Raw genomic sequence first — 17,606 nt, forward strand, 5'->3', positions numbered from 1 at the left:
GTGGACTCTTCTCCACTGGAATCTGGAAAGAGAAAGGGTGCGTGTTCAGAAAATTACTCTCTTATTTTTTCCATTTCCCTTTACCAGGTGTACTGATCTTTGACCCAGGCTCTTTAGTCTGGGACAACTGCCGAGACTGCTTCTAGAGGAGTCAATTACTCTTAGTAGTATTTTGTGCTGAGGAAGTATCTATGGAAAGGGACTCAAGAATCCATGAACATGCCCCTTTTTCTTTATGATGGGGGGTTAAGAAAAATAACTCTTCTTTTTAGTAAATTGAACCACATGTATTTTCAGTGAATTTGGATATTAATTTGGTTATGTTTCCAGGTTAGAGAATCGGTGATAAACCGGTTTCTAACAGCAAAGCACCATTTCCTTCTTTCTGACCTGGTAAATGAAGAGGAGGTTCCTAGTCTTGGGTAAGGGAAAAAAGTTTTTATCATATCTAAAATAATTTAAATTACTAATTTTAAATTATCCTTGTTTCTAAGCTCATAATTATTTCTTTACTACAAAAATTTAGTGTTGTACTCCATGTTTACTAATGTTTTAAATTTAGCATAATGCTATATTATTCTGTAAGGACTATGCTCATCTGTGCCAAAATACACAAGTGTTTAAATAACTGCAAGAAAACTGCATCATAAATGTTTTAATGTAATATGCTATTTTCAGCAGAAGTATTCATTCACAGTAACCCTTATTTATATGCTGCCATATTACTTCAGTCTCTGATAACATCTGACCTCATAAGCTTAAGGAGAGTCCAGCTTAGAATGTACTTGAATGACTGACTCCAAGTAAGACCCAAATGTGGTGGCTTTGGTGGTTCAATAGTCAGCATTCTTCCCACTGAATCAGTGCTGAGCAAATGTCTCAGCATGGTGCCAGGGGAGACTGTGAGGCTGCAATTGCATTGTTTCAGATTAAACTTAAATCTGTTTATCTATATCATGGGAATTGGTTGAGTATCATCACCATAGTTTCTAATTGCTAAATACAGTAAATAGGATTCACTTAATATTTTCCATAGAAGATATCAAAATGAATTCTGCTCTTCACCTCTCCCAGATTCTAGGAGGCTTGGCTTGCTTCATATTGCATATTCTGTGTGTGTGTGTGTATGTGTGTAAGAGGTGTTAGAAATTACTTGTCTTTCCTTCTAACAGGAAAGCTATAAATATAAAAACACAATCCTGATGATTTGCAGAGTAGACATTTTCAATCCCAGTGTAGTTTCTGCTGGATATTATGTTATTTACTTCCTGTTGTACACTGGTCTGTGATTTTGCTGTGAAGTATTGAACAGCTGCCATGTTTCATTCAGATGTAGCTTTACTGTGCTGATGGATGAAATAGTTCCAATAATATGTGTGTATGTATCTGTGGGAACATATATAAAATGTATATCTGAGTATGTATGGACAAGTAAATGTGTATACTATATCTGTATAATGTTGGTATTCTTTTAATGGCTTCCTAGAGTATGCTATGCACATCTCACTACCCTGTCCACTCCACCACTAATGTCAGCCTTAGTGCTCCTTTCATCTCCTTCCCTAAGATCATCTCACTCTCTTTGTCTGTGCTGATCCCAGTGCTTAGAATGCCCTCCCCAGCCCTGTTCATTGCAACTTTCCTCATCTTCTTTAGTTCCCTCCTAAAAAGTCACTTCAGCCCTCATATCTACAAGAAATGTGCAGGGGAAAGAAAGGTAACAAAAAACTAAATAAACCAAAAGAAATACCACACCCATGTTAGCATTGTCCCCCACATGTTTCCTTTCTACTTCAGCCCCCTTTAATTAAGTTAGGATCCTCACATATTCTGTCATGTTTAATTTACATGATATGCTCTTTGGGCCTAGGGCCTGGTTTTTATTTATTTAGTGAGGCACCTAGCAATGTTGTAATGTGCTTGAAAAACAATAATAAATAGGCATCTAAATGTGCATATATAAATAAAGATACTGAGTCCTTTCTTGATGAAAGGAGGTACAAATGTAAGTTTACATAATGTTGTTATGATCTTGATCTTGGACTTAAAGTTTGAAACACAAACAAGTAAAAAACTGATCATGAAAAAGTTGCTGTTTAGACTTCTAACCTTTCTTGCTGCACAATTCTAAGACATCTTGAGAAAAGAGCGAAGAGATCAGAGGGAAAAGAGAGTTGTGGAAGAGGATGTGGATGGATAGATTTGAGAAAAGACACAAGGAGATGCCTTGCAAATAGCATGAAATAAATTTTAAAAGTGCATTTTTGTTACCCTGTGCTTTACATATATGTCGACACCTTGCTGCTGGGCACTTCCCATATGTCTCTTTACTTCTGCTCAAACATATTTTTGCCTTTGAAATCTCTTCTCTTTTCTTGCCAGACTATTATGTATGTAATATGTTTGTTTTTTTGTTTGTTTGATTTGTTTGTTGTTGTTTTGTGACTCTGACTTTTTGTACTATGTTTCCATGCCTCCTCTATTTCAAGTCTTTGGGCTTGTCTATACTACCTGGCGGATCGGCGGGCAGCGATCGATCCAGTGGGGGTCAATTTATTGCGTCTAGTATAGACACTAGATAAATTGACCGCTGAGCGCTCTCCCATCGACTCCGGTACTCCACCAGAACGAGAAACGCAAGTGGAGTCGATGGGAGAGCGTCAGCTGTCGACTTACTGCAGTGAAGACTCCGCGGTAAGTAGATCTAAGTACGTTGATTTCAGCTACAGTATTCACGTAGCTGAAGTTGCGTATCTTAGATCAACCCCGCGTGGTAGTGTAGACAAGCCCTTACTCTGCATCACCAACATATAAATGACATTAACTAGCATTTGTTTGTTTTAAATCCGTTTAAGCAGATAGATAATGAATGAGAATTGCATTTCTTTGCTACTAGTAAACTTTGTTTACTGCACCATTGTGTCCTTAAAATATTATTTTGATTCAACAATATAAACCTAAATAGTCCCATCTGCTGGCAAAACAGAGACTTGCTGCTTTTCAACAAAGAAACAATTTTTTTGGTTCAGTATTTTCATGTTGCAGAATGAGAAATAACATTTATAGTTAATTTCCCAGTTCGTTTAAAATGAAATTAGCTTGACTGATACTGATTTCCACATGATTAATACTGACTTGTACTGAGCATTGTTTGCTAATCAGATTATATTATTAATAGATTTAAAATATGCACAATACTCTGGAACATGGGAAATCTATTAAAATATGTTTAGTGAATTTTCCTATTTAAAAAAAGTAATTCACCTTTTTATACTGTTTTTACAAGAATAATGCACTTTCGTAGTTGCACATAATGAGAAGTTGACCTTGGCTAGCAGTTGCTTTTTAAAATTGGTTCTGGAATGCTTTCTATAATTCAAAATATGTTTGTATAGTTAGGATCATTCATGTATGTTTTTGCACACATCTGTTTTTATTCTTTTCCTGTTTTTCTTTTTATTCTGCTTTGCCTTGTGTTATAAGTTCTGATGACCCAGGGTATGTCATGGTACATTAATTTCTGTTTCCCCTTTGTAGCCTGCTGTTTGTCGTAGATAGTTCTGGGCTTAGATTTTTTGGGTGTATTACATACATTGGATAATGTCATCTAATAGGCATCTTGTTTATATAATTATAGTATGTTAGATCCGTATTGAAGTTTTTAAATTAATTTTATTTCATATTCTCACTTAGTTATGATATGATTCTTCTGTATATTTCATTTAAAATTTATAAAATACAAAATGCCATTTCTGTGCTAATAAACAATTAACATATTTCACAATAAATGACACCAAGAGTATATATTTCTCTTTCTTTTAAGTGCGTAGTTTTGTGTATGTGTCAAGGGAGAATTAGAACTCTGGATCCTGTGTAGAAAAGACTAAAACTCTTTCTTATGATTTCTAGTAATTTAGGACTCAGTCTTTTTAAACTGGCGGAGCCAAAGCGACCACTAAAGCCAAGAAGAAAGGAGAGGAAGAAAATTACAGCACAGAATCTATCAGATGGAGACATAAATCTTTTAGTGAACATCATTAGAGCTTATGATATCCCAGTGAGAAAACCTATTTTAAGGTATGAACCCTTTAAAAGACTTCTAGTTGGAAATGTTCTTTCTCTTTCTAGTAGCTCTTCAATTGCCTTTTTAAAAATCTTTTTCATACTGGAGGCTACATTTTCAAAATCGGCTATATAAATTGCTTTTGTGAAATTTGCATGCAAAAGCTGTGTTTAAATCGCTGGTTTTGGAGTACAGATGCATGTGTAAGGAAATTTTTTTAGCACAGTTAAGTGGCCAGTTCTGAAAATTTGGCTTTATGTGTATTAAATGAAATGATTGTTTTTATCCTCATGATAATAACACAAAGAGATAAATTTACAAATTGATCGATTATGTTGTTTAATAGTACAAGTATTGCTGTTTTGCAAGTTCCTTAGAATTATGTTTTCATCTAATAGTGCCTGCTAAAATCACTGGTTTATTGTGCATATTAGGCTACCTGAGAAAAAATAATTGGAAGATAATTTGAGATTTTTGAGAATATAAACAGACAGGTAATATCAGACATGCTATCTCTAAAACACTTATGAATATCATGTCTTTTAATTATATCCAGTACTTATACTATATCCCTTGTACTTATATTAAATAAGAGTAGATAGATTAGATGTAATAAAAGAGATTCCAAATAGTATTTTCTACAAACCAATAGTTATTTTATGCACAGTGGAGCCCCAGTATTACAAACTAATTGGAGATTAAGAAGTTCATAAAATTTATCATCTCAAAATCACGGTAGGTAAGGTGCATAAATTGTAGTATGGTGCACTGCGTCTCTTTTTTCTTGTCCTTCAAACTACTGCAAAGCAATTTCCAGTACATTGAAGACATCAGAATATGAAGGGATATCGACTTGTTCATTAACATCACTTTTGTTATGTGGTTTCCCCTGACTCCCACTCCTCAGTAAGACTGGTTTGTATAACCGATTGTTCATGAAATCGGTCTTTGTAGAATCAAAGTTCTACTGTATATCTTTCATATTAGCTCTTGCTCTTCTACCTTCATGTATTCATTTTAAGCATTTTAATTGGCAAAGCATTAACCAATGGAATTAACCTAATGTAGTTCCACTGTACTAATTTTGAAGCTCAATCCTACCTTCAGATACACTTGCTTAAATATCACCTCAAATCTTGTAAGAATGCATTGTATTATTTTTCTTATTTTATGGGGCTTTTATAACAAACATACCTTTCCACTCTACACTTAATTAGTGAAAAGAGAACACAACTCAAAACTAACTTATAAACAGTCTTTTTCTTCGTAATAATTGTAGGCTTAAGACATTTGATCCAACTAATCTGAACGTAAAACAAAAGCAAAATAATGCTCGCTCAAAAGTCTGACTGAACAGCAAGCCTTAGATTATGCTTCAAAACTTGAAAAACTCTCTCTCATAAACAGGAGCAATTTCCAAGTAAGACTACATTTTTGAACTGCTCCCAGAGCTAATTAGTGATAGTCAGTTATTGAACATGCGGAATTGGGCCCCTCTGCTACTCTACCTACTTACCATAACTTATACGTTTTATTGGCCTTTCATAAATAAATTCACTTTGAGGAATAAATGTAAAGTATAACTTTCAGATTATGATATCGTAAAAGTTTGAGAAGATGTCAAAAATATTTTTAGAGTAAAAACAAGTTCTGTACAGCTAACTACATATTTAATGAAGTGAGGATTAATATTCAGTAGTTATTTGAGTCCTGGTCCCTATCTGTAGTCCACTGTGTACACATGTGCTCCATGCGCCCGGAGTCAGAGAATTCTTGAAAGCAAGGTCCATGCATGTGCTTTCGCTGTCCTCGTGCACCTGACCAAAGAGATAAAGGGCAGAGCGGACCGACTGCCTCTCCATTTCCTTCCTATGGCCAGGTGGCCTGGGTCAGAATCTCCAGTGTCTGGAGCTTTGTCTTCCTTTATTCTTCAATCTGTAAATACATATGTAGATGTTTTTTATAAATAGTTTTAGGATTTTACCCTATAGTTTTTAGCTAAATTTTATAGTTCAATAGTTAGATTACCCTCCCAGGGTATTCACTGGCTCCCCTCTTTCCCTCTTTACTGGGACTGAACTTCAAAATCTGTGCTTCTTGCCAACACTCCTTCTCAGTCAGCAGTGAGCATCAGTGCTGACTGTACTGCCTTGGGGAAGCTCACTTTGTGGCAAAGTGCAGTATCTACCATTCTTTCCATACCGATGAGTGGGAACTTTGCCTTACCAAGCATTCACTGGAGAAAGCTGAGGCCTTCGTCAGACCCAGGCCATGAGACCACGCTGTGCTCAGCAAGGAGTGTGCCTTCTTCCACGAGGTCTGACTTAGGAGAGGGGGAATCTATTCTCACAGATCCTGCATCAGAGTCTTGTTGGGAGGGCAGAGACCATTCCCGTAAACATCCAAGCTTCAAAAAAGTTAGATACAATTCTGCCTACATCGACTTTTCCTGCACAGCCCTTGAGGACTTAGAATGCCCTAAGTCTCAGTGTCATGACATGAAGGCCTATGAGTTCATGGCTCCATTGGTACGAGACTGCTGTCTTGTGGCAACAGTACCTCCAGTACCAACTGAGCCTTAATGGGAACTGATGGCACCGATAAAAGGCAACCATCAAGCACGTTAACCACCAACAGTACAGCTCTGCCTCACTCAACTGTGGCACAAACTGTAACTACTCTGGCTCCATCAGTTCAGGTGTACAGGATCCCTTTCCACTCTAGTGAAAGCAAAGGCTTACACCCCTTCCTGATGACATTTTTGCTCTCCTGGATCCCCAGTCTCCAACACAGGAGGTGCATATTATGGGAGGAGTCTGTCTCCCTTTCCATCTCCAGCCGTGGCTTCCCTCCAGGGAGCCATCAGTACCACTGACGAATAGGGAATCAACATTTTCTTTGTGAGGAGACTCTGAACGACCTGATGAACTGATGTTTCCTCCTCTGAGGCATAACTTTCCAGACAGTGGACCCGGACCTGGCTGGAATCAACCTCCACCTCAGCACCTGTATTGGAACTTTTGGTATGCTATGCCATGGGGACTTCCACAACCACCTTTTGACCTCTCTTACTGGCCATACTGGGGACCATGGGACCTGTATTAACCTGTAGAGTCGACAAGATCTGGTAGGGAGTCAATCAACCCCTCCTCTCTGAGAGGACAGTCAGAGCTTTTTTCTGACCCCATGGAAAAGGAAGGAAGGGTAGGAATAAATGTTCAGTTTTCACAGTGAAGAGAGGTAAATAGCGGGGTCCCCCAAGGACATGTGCTGGGACCAGTGATCTCCGCCATCTCAACTGCTTTATTCACAAACTGAAATTTTGCATGGTCACGTTGGTATCTATAATCCCATCCCTGGAAAAGGGCTTGGTTTACAGCTCTCAGTATGAAGGACATGTACTTTCACGTGGACATTTACCCCACTCACAGATGTTTTCTCATATTCATAGTGGGCTCCAACCATTTTCAATACAGAGAGCTCCCATTCAGCCTTGCTTCTGCCCCAGGGTCTTTACCAAGGTCTTTTCGGTAACATCGGGCATCATGGTTTCATTGTCTTCCCCATCTCAAAGACTGGCTTCTCGTTGCGAAGCACATCAAGAATCCTAAGAGTCTACTTCATCAGTGCTTCAATTCATCTTCCCTAGGGATCAGCATAAACTCGTAAAAGTCTGTTCTCACTCCAGTGCAGACTTTAGACTTCATTGGAGAGTCCTTAAATTCTGTCATGGCAAGGGCTTGTGTGCCAATGGGCAGGTTCCAGGTGGTAAATGACCTCACAGATCAGGTCATGAACAACCCACAAACACCAATCAGAACTTGTCTTTCTCTCCTGGGGTATATGGCTTCATGTACTTATGTCACACCATTCACCAGACTCCATCTTTGCCTGCAAGCATGGCATCAAACAGTGTTTTCACCATGAACACCATAGTAACTGTTTCGATCAAAGTAATGTCATCTCTACTATGGTGGAAGAATCCCCTGCTAGGTATGGATGGGCATTCCCTTCCTTTCCCCCTAACCAGACAGGATGATCATTACAGATGCCTCCCTTTTAGGCTGGGGAGCTCATATGGACAGCTGCACAGCACAGGGCTCTTAGACATCCTGAGAGACCAGAATGCATATCAGCATTCTGGAATTACAGCCAGTCTGAGAGGCTTGCAAAGCCTTTCTCCAGTTTATACAAGGTCATCATGTCCTCATAATGTCAGACAATATGATAACAGTCTTTTACATTAACAAGCAGGGAGGAGCAAGACCCATTCCCCTGTGTTCAGAAGCAGTCACTTCATGGAATTAGTGCATCAGCAATCAAATCACCCTGTTGGCAGTTCGCCTTCCAGGGAATCAAATGTGCCTTGCTGTTGATCACAAGTGAGGAGTTACACAACTCCATGGTAAACAGTATTTTTGCTCTATAAGGAACCCCCACAAGTGACATGTTCACCTCTTAAATGAACAGAGAGTGCAACATATACTACTCCAGAGGAGCCCTAGAGGATGCTGCTTTCAGGACGACGCTCTCCTTCTTCGGTGGTCAAACCATCTGAACTGTGCTTTCCTTAGCACTGCTACTTTTTACGGAAAATTAATCAGGACAAGGCATGAGTCATTCTCATTTCCCCCTCGCTGCTCCCAGTGGCCCAGATAGTTTTGATTCTTGAGTTTCTTACACACATCATCTCAGTTGCTGATCAGCTTTCAGTCCTTTTCCTGTCTCTTGACCCAGAATGAAGGGCAGAATCAAGCCTCCTAACCTTCAAGCATTCCATCTCAGGGTGTGGTTTTTGGATGGGCATCAACTCTAGAATATTCATCCTCTGAAGCTGTGCAAAACATCCTTACTAATAGTAGAAAAGATTCCGCTACAAAATGCTACTTAGCCAAGTGGAAACATTTCTCTGTCTGGGCGCAACAAAAACTTAGATTCCCAGATCTCTGGATATTGCCCATATTCTGAACTGTCGTCTTTCCCTCAAAACAGCAGGTCTTTCAATTAGCTCTTTACAGATTCATCTGGCAGCAATCAGTGCATACCACCCACCTTCACATGATTACTCAATTTTTGCTCACCCACTGACTACCAGATTCTGGAAGTGTCTAAACAGAACTTTTTTGCCAGTAAGGAAACCTACTCCTCAATGGGACTTCACCCTTGTTCTTTTGGTGCTCACTAAGCCTCCCTTCAAACCACTAGCTACATGTTCCATGTCTCTCCTATTCATGAAGATTGCATTTCTGATAGCCATCACCTGAGCCAGGAGGGTGGATGAGCTCGAAGCACTGAAGGTAGATTCACTTTACACCATGTTCCATAGAAGCAAAGTTTCATTGTGTTTACATCCTAAGTTCACCACCAAAGTAGCTTCGGAGAGTCACCTGAACCAGTCAATCCACTTACCTGTGTATTTTATGAAACTAAATGCATCTGAAGAAGAGAGGAGACTTCATTCCTTTGTTGTGAAATGAACCTTAGCCCTTTTTCTGCAAAGGTCAAAGCCAATCAGAAAACCTCGTAGATTGTTTATCGCTGTAGCAGAACGAGTTCAAGGTCAAGCTGAATGCTCTCAGAGAATCTCTAAATAGATCTTGTGCTCTATCTTACTCTTTCAGCTGCATAATCTTCCTCCCCTTTATGGGGTGGAGAGCTCATTCTACAAAAGAACAAATGACATCAATGGAATCACTTCAAGAAGTACCTGTACTTGACATTTGCGAAGCAGCCACATGGAGTTCCTTCCGCACGTTTGTGAGACATTATTTTTTAGTACAGAACTCCACTGATGCGGCCTTTGGCATGGTAGTGCTTCAGTTGGCTCTGCCGCCTGCATCCTCACACTCTCCTCCTACTTGAGTACTGCTCGTCATCAGTCACCCACAGTGGAATACACACAGGGACCAGCACTCCAAGGAGAAGAGAAAGTTACTTAATTAGATGTGTGGTCCCTGTATGTATTCCACTGCCTGCCCTCCTTCTTTTCTGCTTCAGATCATGGTGGGATTCCTGATATAGAAGGAACTGGAGAGGTGGTTGGTCTACTCCACCCTTTAGCTCCTCGGTTGGAGGCATGAGGAGAGTGAGGGTCCATGCGCAGATCTGTGGACACTGCTTTCAAGAATTCTCTGATTGGACACGTGGATCCCCCATAGGGATAACACATCTTGAAGAACTTCCAGTTACTATAAGATAAATAACTTTCTCTTGTGTGTTCTCTGTCACAGTTATATATTTTCCTTCCTAGCAAACTTCAACAGCCATCCAGATCTTCAAGGTCCTTTAATGAGATGTTTGCAGCATCTCCATCACTTCAGAGCCCAACCCACAGCATTGATTGGGCTTTCAACCAGGTACAGTATAATATTGACATAAATTGAATGGTAATTTGGTCATGCGTCTGACGAAGTGGGCATTCACCCATGAAAGCTTATGCTCCAATACGTCTGTTAGTCTATAAGGTGCCACAGGACTCTCTGTTGTTTTTTACAGATCTAGATTAACACGGCTACCCCTCTGATACTTGGTCATACCGGGTTGTTTCCCTTTCTTCTAAGCAGTAACATTGACTGGTTAGATCATATTATCAGTGAGGTTGAAATGGAGACTAAATTTCCGATGGCAATTGGAAGCCAAATTTAGCATCCTGAAGGGAGAGGATGGAGACCCACTGTTCTTGCTTCTGTTTTTGTTTTGATTTTACATTTGTTGCCCTTTTTAGAAACACTATAATGTCCTGATTTTTTAAAAATTTTTGTATGGTTCCTTTCACACTTTTGGACACTAGATAAATTCCTCTTTCTGGCATTTTTAAAAAGATAATATTAGGGTTTTGTTATTTCTAGTCCAAGATTAATTTAACTAAAACAGGTAGTAAGAAGGGCCAGATACAGAGAGAACCATGATAGTATCAAAAAGTTTTGTTCTTTGATTACAGATAGTAAGACACAAATGTACATCTTTCAGTGGGCTGATTGGGTCACATAATCTGTTTTAATTAGCTTTTTCAGGTAACTAGCATCCTTTGCCTGTTGCTAAATTTGAACCTGTCTGATAGATCCTTTTTAATTCAGGCTTAATTCTACACAAAAATCTGAAGGTGAAATTTAAGACTGTGGACACATGTCAGTAGTTTGACTATATATTTCTTTTCAAGAATATTAGAGTTACAAACAAAAATCAACACCCTAAAATGTTAGAAGCCCATGAAATGCAGAATTCTGTGTTTGTCACAGAAGTCAACAAATGAACATATCTTTCATATATTATTTTCATTTTATTACATACGTTGAAAAATTGACAATTTACAAATGTTCTGCCAAATTATTGTCTATTTTTATTTTCATTTTAATTGTATTTTGAAGGCTTTAGTCCATCCTTTTGTAGAAGTTTCTTTTCAGCGAACAGTCTGCAGGACAACAACAGCAGAGGGGCCAAACCCCAACTGGAATGAGGAACTTGAACTTCCATTTAGGTATGAGTAAATGAAAACAAGTTATTGGTTTTGAGATTCACAGTATGTCCTTGAGTAACATTTTTGTTTGAGTGTGTAAATGAATGTAAAGTTTAATATAGTACAGTTTTTCTGTATTCTTTATAAATCACTAATATTTTATTTTGACAGAGCTCCTAATGGTGACTACAGCACCACAAGTTTGCAATCAGTGAAGGATGAAGTGTTCATTAACATTTTTGATGAAGTACTCTATGATGTCTTAGAGGTGAGCTTGGTGTCTGAAGGACCATTTTGACATTTAAGTCAGTGTCTTTGATATTAAGAACATCACTGAATATTATGGCTGTTTCTCCTGAGTATGGGAAAAATAATCACAATGATCTCCTCCCTCCCCAATTAGTTCATAAAATAGGGGTTCTACTGTAATGTATTAGACGTAATATATCATACTCTCATATTCGTGTCATGAACTTTCACTGTTACAACCTTCATCCTCCCAAGCTCCTTTCCTTTTCCCATTGTTGTCATTCCTAGCTATATTACGTCCAATCTAGATTGTAAGATCCTTGTTCCATTGTATTGTCAACCCACCTGAACAAAGCAGTGCTGTGCAAAGTCCAGGTACTCAGTCTGTTTTCTGCTGCCTAAGGCTTGAGCTTGTATGTGTAGTCAATAATATGTGCTGACTTCAGTGACAAAAATGAGGATTTTACTGCTTTTTAATCCTGGTAGCAGTGTAGAGCCAACATAGCCAATGGGAGAGTAAACTGGATTTTATTTCTTCTTGTTCATTATCAGAAGTGTTTGCTAAATTCCAATTCCAAGTTATACTTGTTCAAACCCACATCTGTTGCTTTGTTGTTTGATTTGTGTGTGTGTGTGTGTGTTTTGTCTGATTCTAGATTGCAAGTTCTTTGGGGCAGGATCTATGTCTTTCTATTTGTTTTGCATTGTGCCTTTCATTTTTAGGCACTAGATAAATAATAATAAATAATAGTAGTAATTAAGATGGAATTTTCAAAAGCTCTCAGCTGTGGCCTAACTCTGCTTCTACTTAAATCAGTGAGAGTTTTACTGTTGAATTCAATGGGAATAGAATGATGCCAATGCTCAGCACTTTTAAAAAATCTCAGGCAAAAAATATTAAATGCACAGATGTCACAGAGGGACGAATTTGGTCTGCAAAACTTTTATTGCAGGGGATGAAGCGTGAGAAGGAAGGATCCCAGCTTGACTTTCAGATCCCAGGCTGAATTTGCAGAGCTGGCATTTGGACCAGTATCATCTTTTTACTTGTATATTGATCATGTTTAATACGGAAATCATTGAATGACAACATGAATCCATATGTTAACTCAATACAGATTTATTAAGAAATAATGTAATAGTGTCCTTGGTGGGTTAGGTTGCCTAGTGGTTAGCGCACCAAATGCCCCCCTTTCTAAGTCTTTCAGTCCAGGTTCTTCTTTACTCAGAGCCATGGTGAGAAGTACAAGTGGCTCGAGTCCCTCCTGTAGTGGAGGCAGTGGTAGGGGAACCTGGGCCCACTCACTCCACCACGCTGCAACCCAGGGCTCTAGGAGAGTCAACAGTATCTGGCCCCCCAGGGTGCCCTCTGAGTTACCCTCCTGGGTCATTTCGTACCACTGCTTTTGTCTCCCAGCTTTCAGCCCCAGATAAGATGGAAAGAAAAATGAAAGGTAGCCATACCATCAGTGCCAACCAGGCTCAGCATATAGTCTCACATCCCTCAGGGAGGCTTCTCTGGTGCCCCTGTCAGGAGCTTTCAGGGTAGATCTGTCCTCCCTAGCCATTCCCTTCTGAGCTGGGTTCCTCCCTTTTCAGTCCCTTCTTCAGCTGGAGCTTGCTCTTCAGGGTTGGAGAGACAGGGCTACTTGGGCCCAATATTGTCCTTTAAACCCCTTCCAGCCCAATGTGGGGTTTGCATACGCCATCACAGCTAGATTTTCACTTTTGAAGTAGGCCTGGGCATTTAAATGTCCACATCACTGGATGAGCACACACAAATTGGGCGTGTGAATATAGCTAATTATACATCTCTGTTTAATATACAGTACTTGTGCCTGGTTTTGTATAAGCAAAAATGTGTTGTTCTATAGAAGTTGGAAATCAAGGCCAAAATTAACATGCTTGATCTTCAGTTAAAAAAGGATGCATGCACTCGGGTGGATGTAGCCTCCTGATTCAATAGGGGCACTATACTAAACTCTTCTTGGACATGATTTTGAATTCTAGTTAAGGGGGGCACTGGCCACCCACAGCAGCACCCTGTCCCTTGGCACTGCAACCCTAATTCTATTCTAGTGCAGAGGGGAAGCCCTGGGAAGGGGGGGGGTGCTTGGGTGTGAGTTCACCCTGCACTCTCACACCAACGGCAGCGCTTGTCCTGCAGAGTTGGGCCAGGCTGCCAGCTCCATGTATTGTGACCTGGTGCACAAGGTCACAGTGCCGCTCAGGTTTGGCCCAACTGTCAGCGGTGAGGCTGAGTCAAATTTGAGTCAGTGGCATTGTGACTTAGCACATGGGGTCACAACACCATTCAAGTTTGGCACTCTGCGTTTAATTATTTCTGTGGGTGCTGATGAACCCAGGGACCCATGCTAAATCTGCCCTGGCACACACGCTTTGCAAACACAGTTGTGTGTGCGTACCCAGATCTGTATCTCCTTTGTACCTGTTCATCCTGATATCCACCTACAAGTCTTTTATAGGTACACACACAGGGCTAGTTATTTGTCTGTCTAGACAAGTGCAATTCTGTGATTTTACATATAAGGGAACATGAATGCGCAATTCTACAAAGCATCTCTTGTCATCTCCTCTGCCCATTTTTCTGGTTTATTATTCACATATCTTATCAACTGCTCAGTCCAGAAAGCTTTTTTAATACAATTGAAACTTTTTCATTACAGGACTGGGGCTTAATGTGCTTTGCTTAGGCAACCCCCTAAAGTTAATAGAGCTCTGTGCTGGCACAGGGGTCCTCTTGCACAGGGCTTATTGCAAGTCTAGGGCCCTAAAACATAAGCTCATTGTAGCAATGGCCATTCCTTCTTTCGTGTTTGCACAGTGTCAAGCACATTTGGATGCTTCAAGAAACAAATATTATTATCTTAATAGTTTAACCAGTATTTGTAACAAATTTTATTTAAAAATCCATTACTAATTAGAAATTTTAATAACTTGATTAAGCCACTGAGAAAGTTTAAGACACTTAAAGGGAATGAAGTCTGCTTGTAAATTTGTGTACATTGTATTGTTAGAATACCTATTTTGCAATTTTTTTCTAGGATGATCGTGAAAGAGGAAGTGGAATCCACACTCGTGTTGAGAGACATTGGCTGGGATGTGTTCGGATTCCATTTTCTACCATATACTTTCAAACAAGGGTAAGTATCAGTAAACTGGAGTATGAATTATAGGTTTGGAAGATGCCTGTAGTGAAACATCTGATCTGTCTCCTATAGTTTTGACAACAGTGATGTCATTACCTCTTAACTATACCTGTTGTATAGGAGTCTTATCTTGCATTTAATATCTCCAGGGAGCTACCAGGTAAGTCCTGACAAGACAATACTACAGTTCTGTCAATCCTATGTCAACAAACAAGGTGAAGCAAGAACATCCCCTCTCTGTCAGGAGGCAGTTCATCTGTGAGATTGATATATACAGAATCAAGTTACTCCATAGCTCTTACATACACTTACCAAACATTCAGAAAAACCCATCAGACTGTCTCAGCAGGAAGTGTGCTATCAATCACAAATGGGCTGTCATAACTATAAAGGGAAGGGTAACAGCCCTCCTGTGTGTAATACTATAAAATCCCTCCTGGCCAGAAACTCCAAAATCCTTTTACCTGTAAACGGTTAAGAAGCTCAGGTAACCTGGCTGACACCTGACCCAAAGGACCAATAAGGGGACAAGATACTTTCAAATCTTGGTGGGCGGAAGGCTTTTGTTTGTGCTCTTTGTTTTGGGGGTTGTTCACTCTTGGGATTAAGAGGGACCAGACATCAATCCATGCTCTCCAAATCTTCTGAACAAGTCTCTCATGTTTCAAACTTGTAAGTAACAGCCAGGCAAGGCGTGTTAGGTTTATCTTTGTTTTCTCAACTTGTAAATGTACCTTTTGCTAGAGGGTTACCTCTGTTTGCTGTAACTTTGAACCTAAGGCTAGAGGGGGTTCCTCTGGGCTCTTTGAATCTGATTACCCTGTAAAGTTATTTTCCATCCTGATTTTACAGAGATGATTTTTACCTTTCTTTCTTTAATTAAAAGGCTTCTTTTAAAGAACCTGATTGATTTTTCCTTGTTTTAAGATCCAAGGGGTTTGGATCGGTGTTCACCAGGGAATTGGTGGAGGAGTCTCTCAAGGCTACCCAGGGAGGGAAAGGTTTTTGAGGGGAAGACAGAGTTTCCCAAATGACTCAAACTATTTGGGTGGTGGCAGCAAAAGCAGATCTAAGCTGGTAGTTAAGCTTAGAGGTTTTCATGCAGGTCCCCACATCTGTCCCCTAAAGTTCAGAGTGGGGAAGGAACCTTGACATGGGCTCTCAAAGATTCTGTCTTCCTATAAATCTTACTCAAGTGGGACTTTCCACTGCAGACCTTTGTGCTACCAGCATGAACAAGAAGTACCAACTGTATTGCTTCATTGGAGGGATGAGTCTGGGTTTCCTTTTGGATGCATTCCTGAATCCTTGGAAGAGGGACCTGATATATGATTTTCCACTGATTCCGCTACTCCCCACAGTCCTCAAAAAAGTGAGACAGAACAAAACCTTACTAATACCGATAGCAACAGCATGGGTTTGACAGTTTTGGTACTTGGAACTGATGTGCCTGTCAACGCAGCCTCCAATCACACTTCCAAACCTTTCAGGCATTATTTCCCAGGATCAGGGGCAGGTCCTTCACATGGATCCTTCATCGCCGCATCAGACAGCTTGGATGTTAGCTGGCTGAGCATTATGGATAGAAGTTGCTGCTCTGAAGTGCAGGACATTCTAGTTTACATCATGAAGGCCTGCTACAAGGCCGACATATAGATCCAAGTAAAAAATATTTTTTATCTGGACTGCTCAACGTGACTTACACCAGAGACCTCTATTGCAGACCTTACCCCTTCTTACCTAAAGTGGTTTCAGACTTTCACCTTCATGAGTCCATTCATCTTTTCCCCTAAGCCTCATTCAAGTACTGGGAGGCTAGACTTCACACACTTGGTGTGTTGAGGGTACTGTTTTACTACTTCCACAGAACAAACCCTTTTTCAAGTCACTCAGACTTTTTGTAGGCTTTGGGGACAGGTCTAGAGGACTGGCTATTTCAAGCCAGAGTCTCTCAAAATGGGTGTTTAATTGCATAAAGATTTTCTGTGAGGTAACTAAATTACTACCCTCATATTAGAGCACTGTCAGCCAGCGCCGAAGTTACCACTTCTGCATGCTTGAAGAATGTTCCTGTGCTCAGAGATTTAAAGGGTAGCTACATGGAGATTAGTGTACATGTTTACACATGACTACTCTCTGGTTTGGGCTGCTAGATCTGATGTCTAGTTTTGTACAGCAGTGCTGAAGCCTTAGGGTCCGATAGGACTTCTGCCAGCCACTTTCTTGAGGAGATGACTGCTAACCAATCATCTAGAGTGTGATCCCCATAGACAAATACTCCAAAGTAGAAAGAAAGTTATTTACAGTTTCTTTAAAATGTTTTATTCATGTGGATCCCATGACCTGCCTTCCTTCCCTGCTACTCCAGAATCCTTTAGCTTTGGAATTCTGTAATGGCGAAGGAACTAAGGGACATTTGGGTCTGCTTTGTCCTTTATGCCAAACCTGCGGACACAGCAGGTAAACAAACCGTCCCGGCCTGCCAGGGGCTTTCCCTGAACAAGCGGCGGCCCTAGTTTGAGAACCACTGGGTTAGGGGTTTGATACAGGAGTGGGTGGGTGAGATTCTGTGGCCTGTGTTGGGCATGAGGTCAGACTAGACGATCATAATGGTCCCATCTGACCTTTAAGTCTATGATTCTATGATTAGGCCATTTCTCCAGCTTGT

General features: G+C 40.1%; 1 protein-coding gene across 4 annotated transcripts in view; it reads left to right on the forward strand.

Moving 5' to 3' along the window:
• Positions 1-17,606, forward strand: part of CC2D2A (coiled-coil and C2 domain containing 2A) — a 220,186-nt gene that overhangs the window by 179,701 nt on the left and 22,879 nt on the right. For all 4 annotated transcript variants that reach the window (XM_054029653.1, XM_054029652.1, XM_054029654.1 and 1 more), the window contains 6 exons: positions 331-422; positions 3,910-4,077; positions 10,314-10,419; positions 11,431-11,540; positions 11,691-11,787; positions 14,834-14,932. In XM_054029653.1, the coding sequence (XP_053885628.1) occupies positions 331-422; positions 3,910-4,077; positions 10,314-10,419; positions 11,431-11,540; positions 11,691-11,787; positions 14,834-14,932 (672 nt within the window). The remainder of the gene's footprint in view (positions 1-330; positions 423-3,909; positions 4,078-10,313; positions 10,420-11,430; positions 11,541-11,690; positions 11,788-14,833; positions 14,933-17,606) is intronic.

This window comes from Malaclemys terrapin, chromosome 5 (assembly GCF_027887155.1).
Source record: "Malaclemys terrapin pileata isolate rMalTer1 chromosome 5, rMalTer1.hap1, whole genome shotgun sequence".
NCBI lineage: Eukaryota > Metazoa > Chordata > Testudines > Emydidae > Malaclemys > Malaclemys terrapin.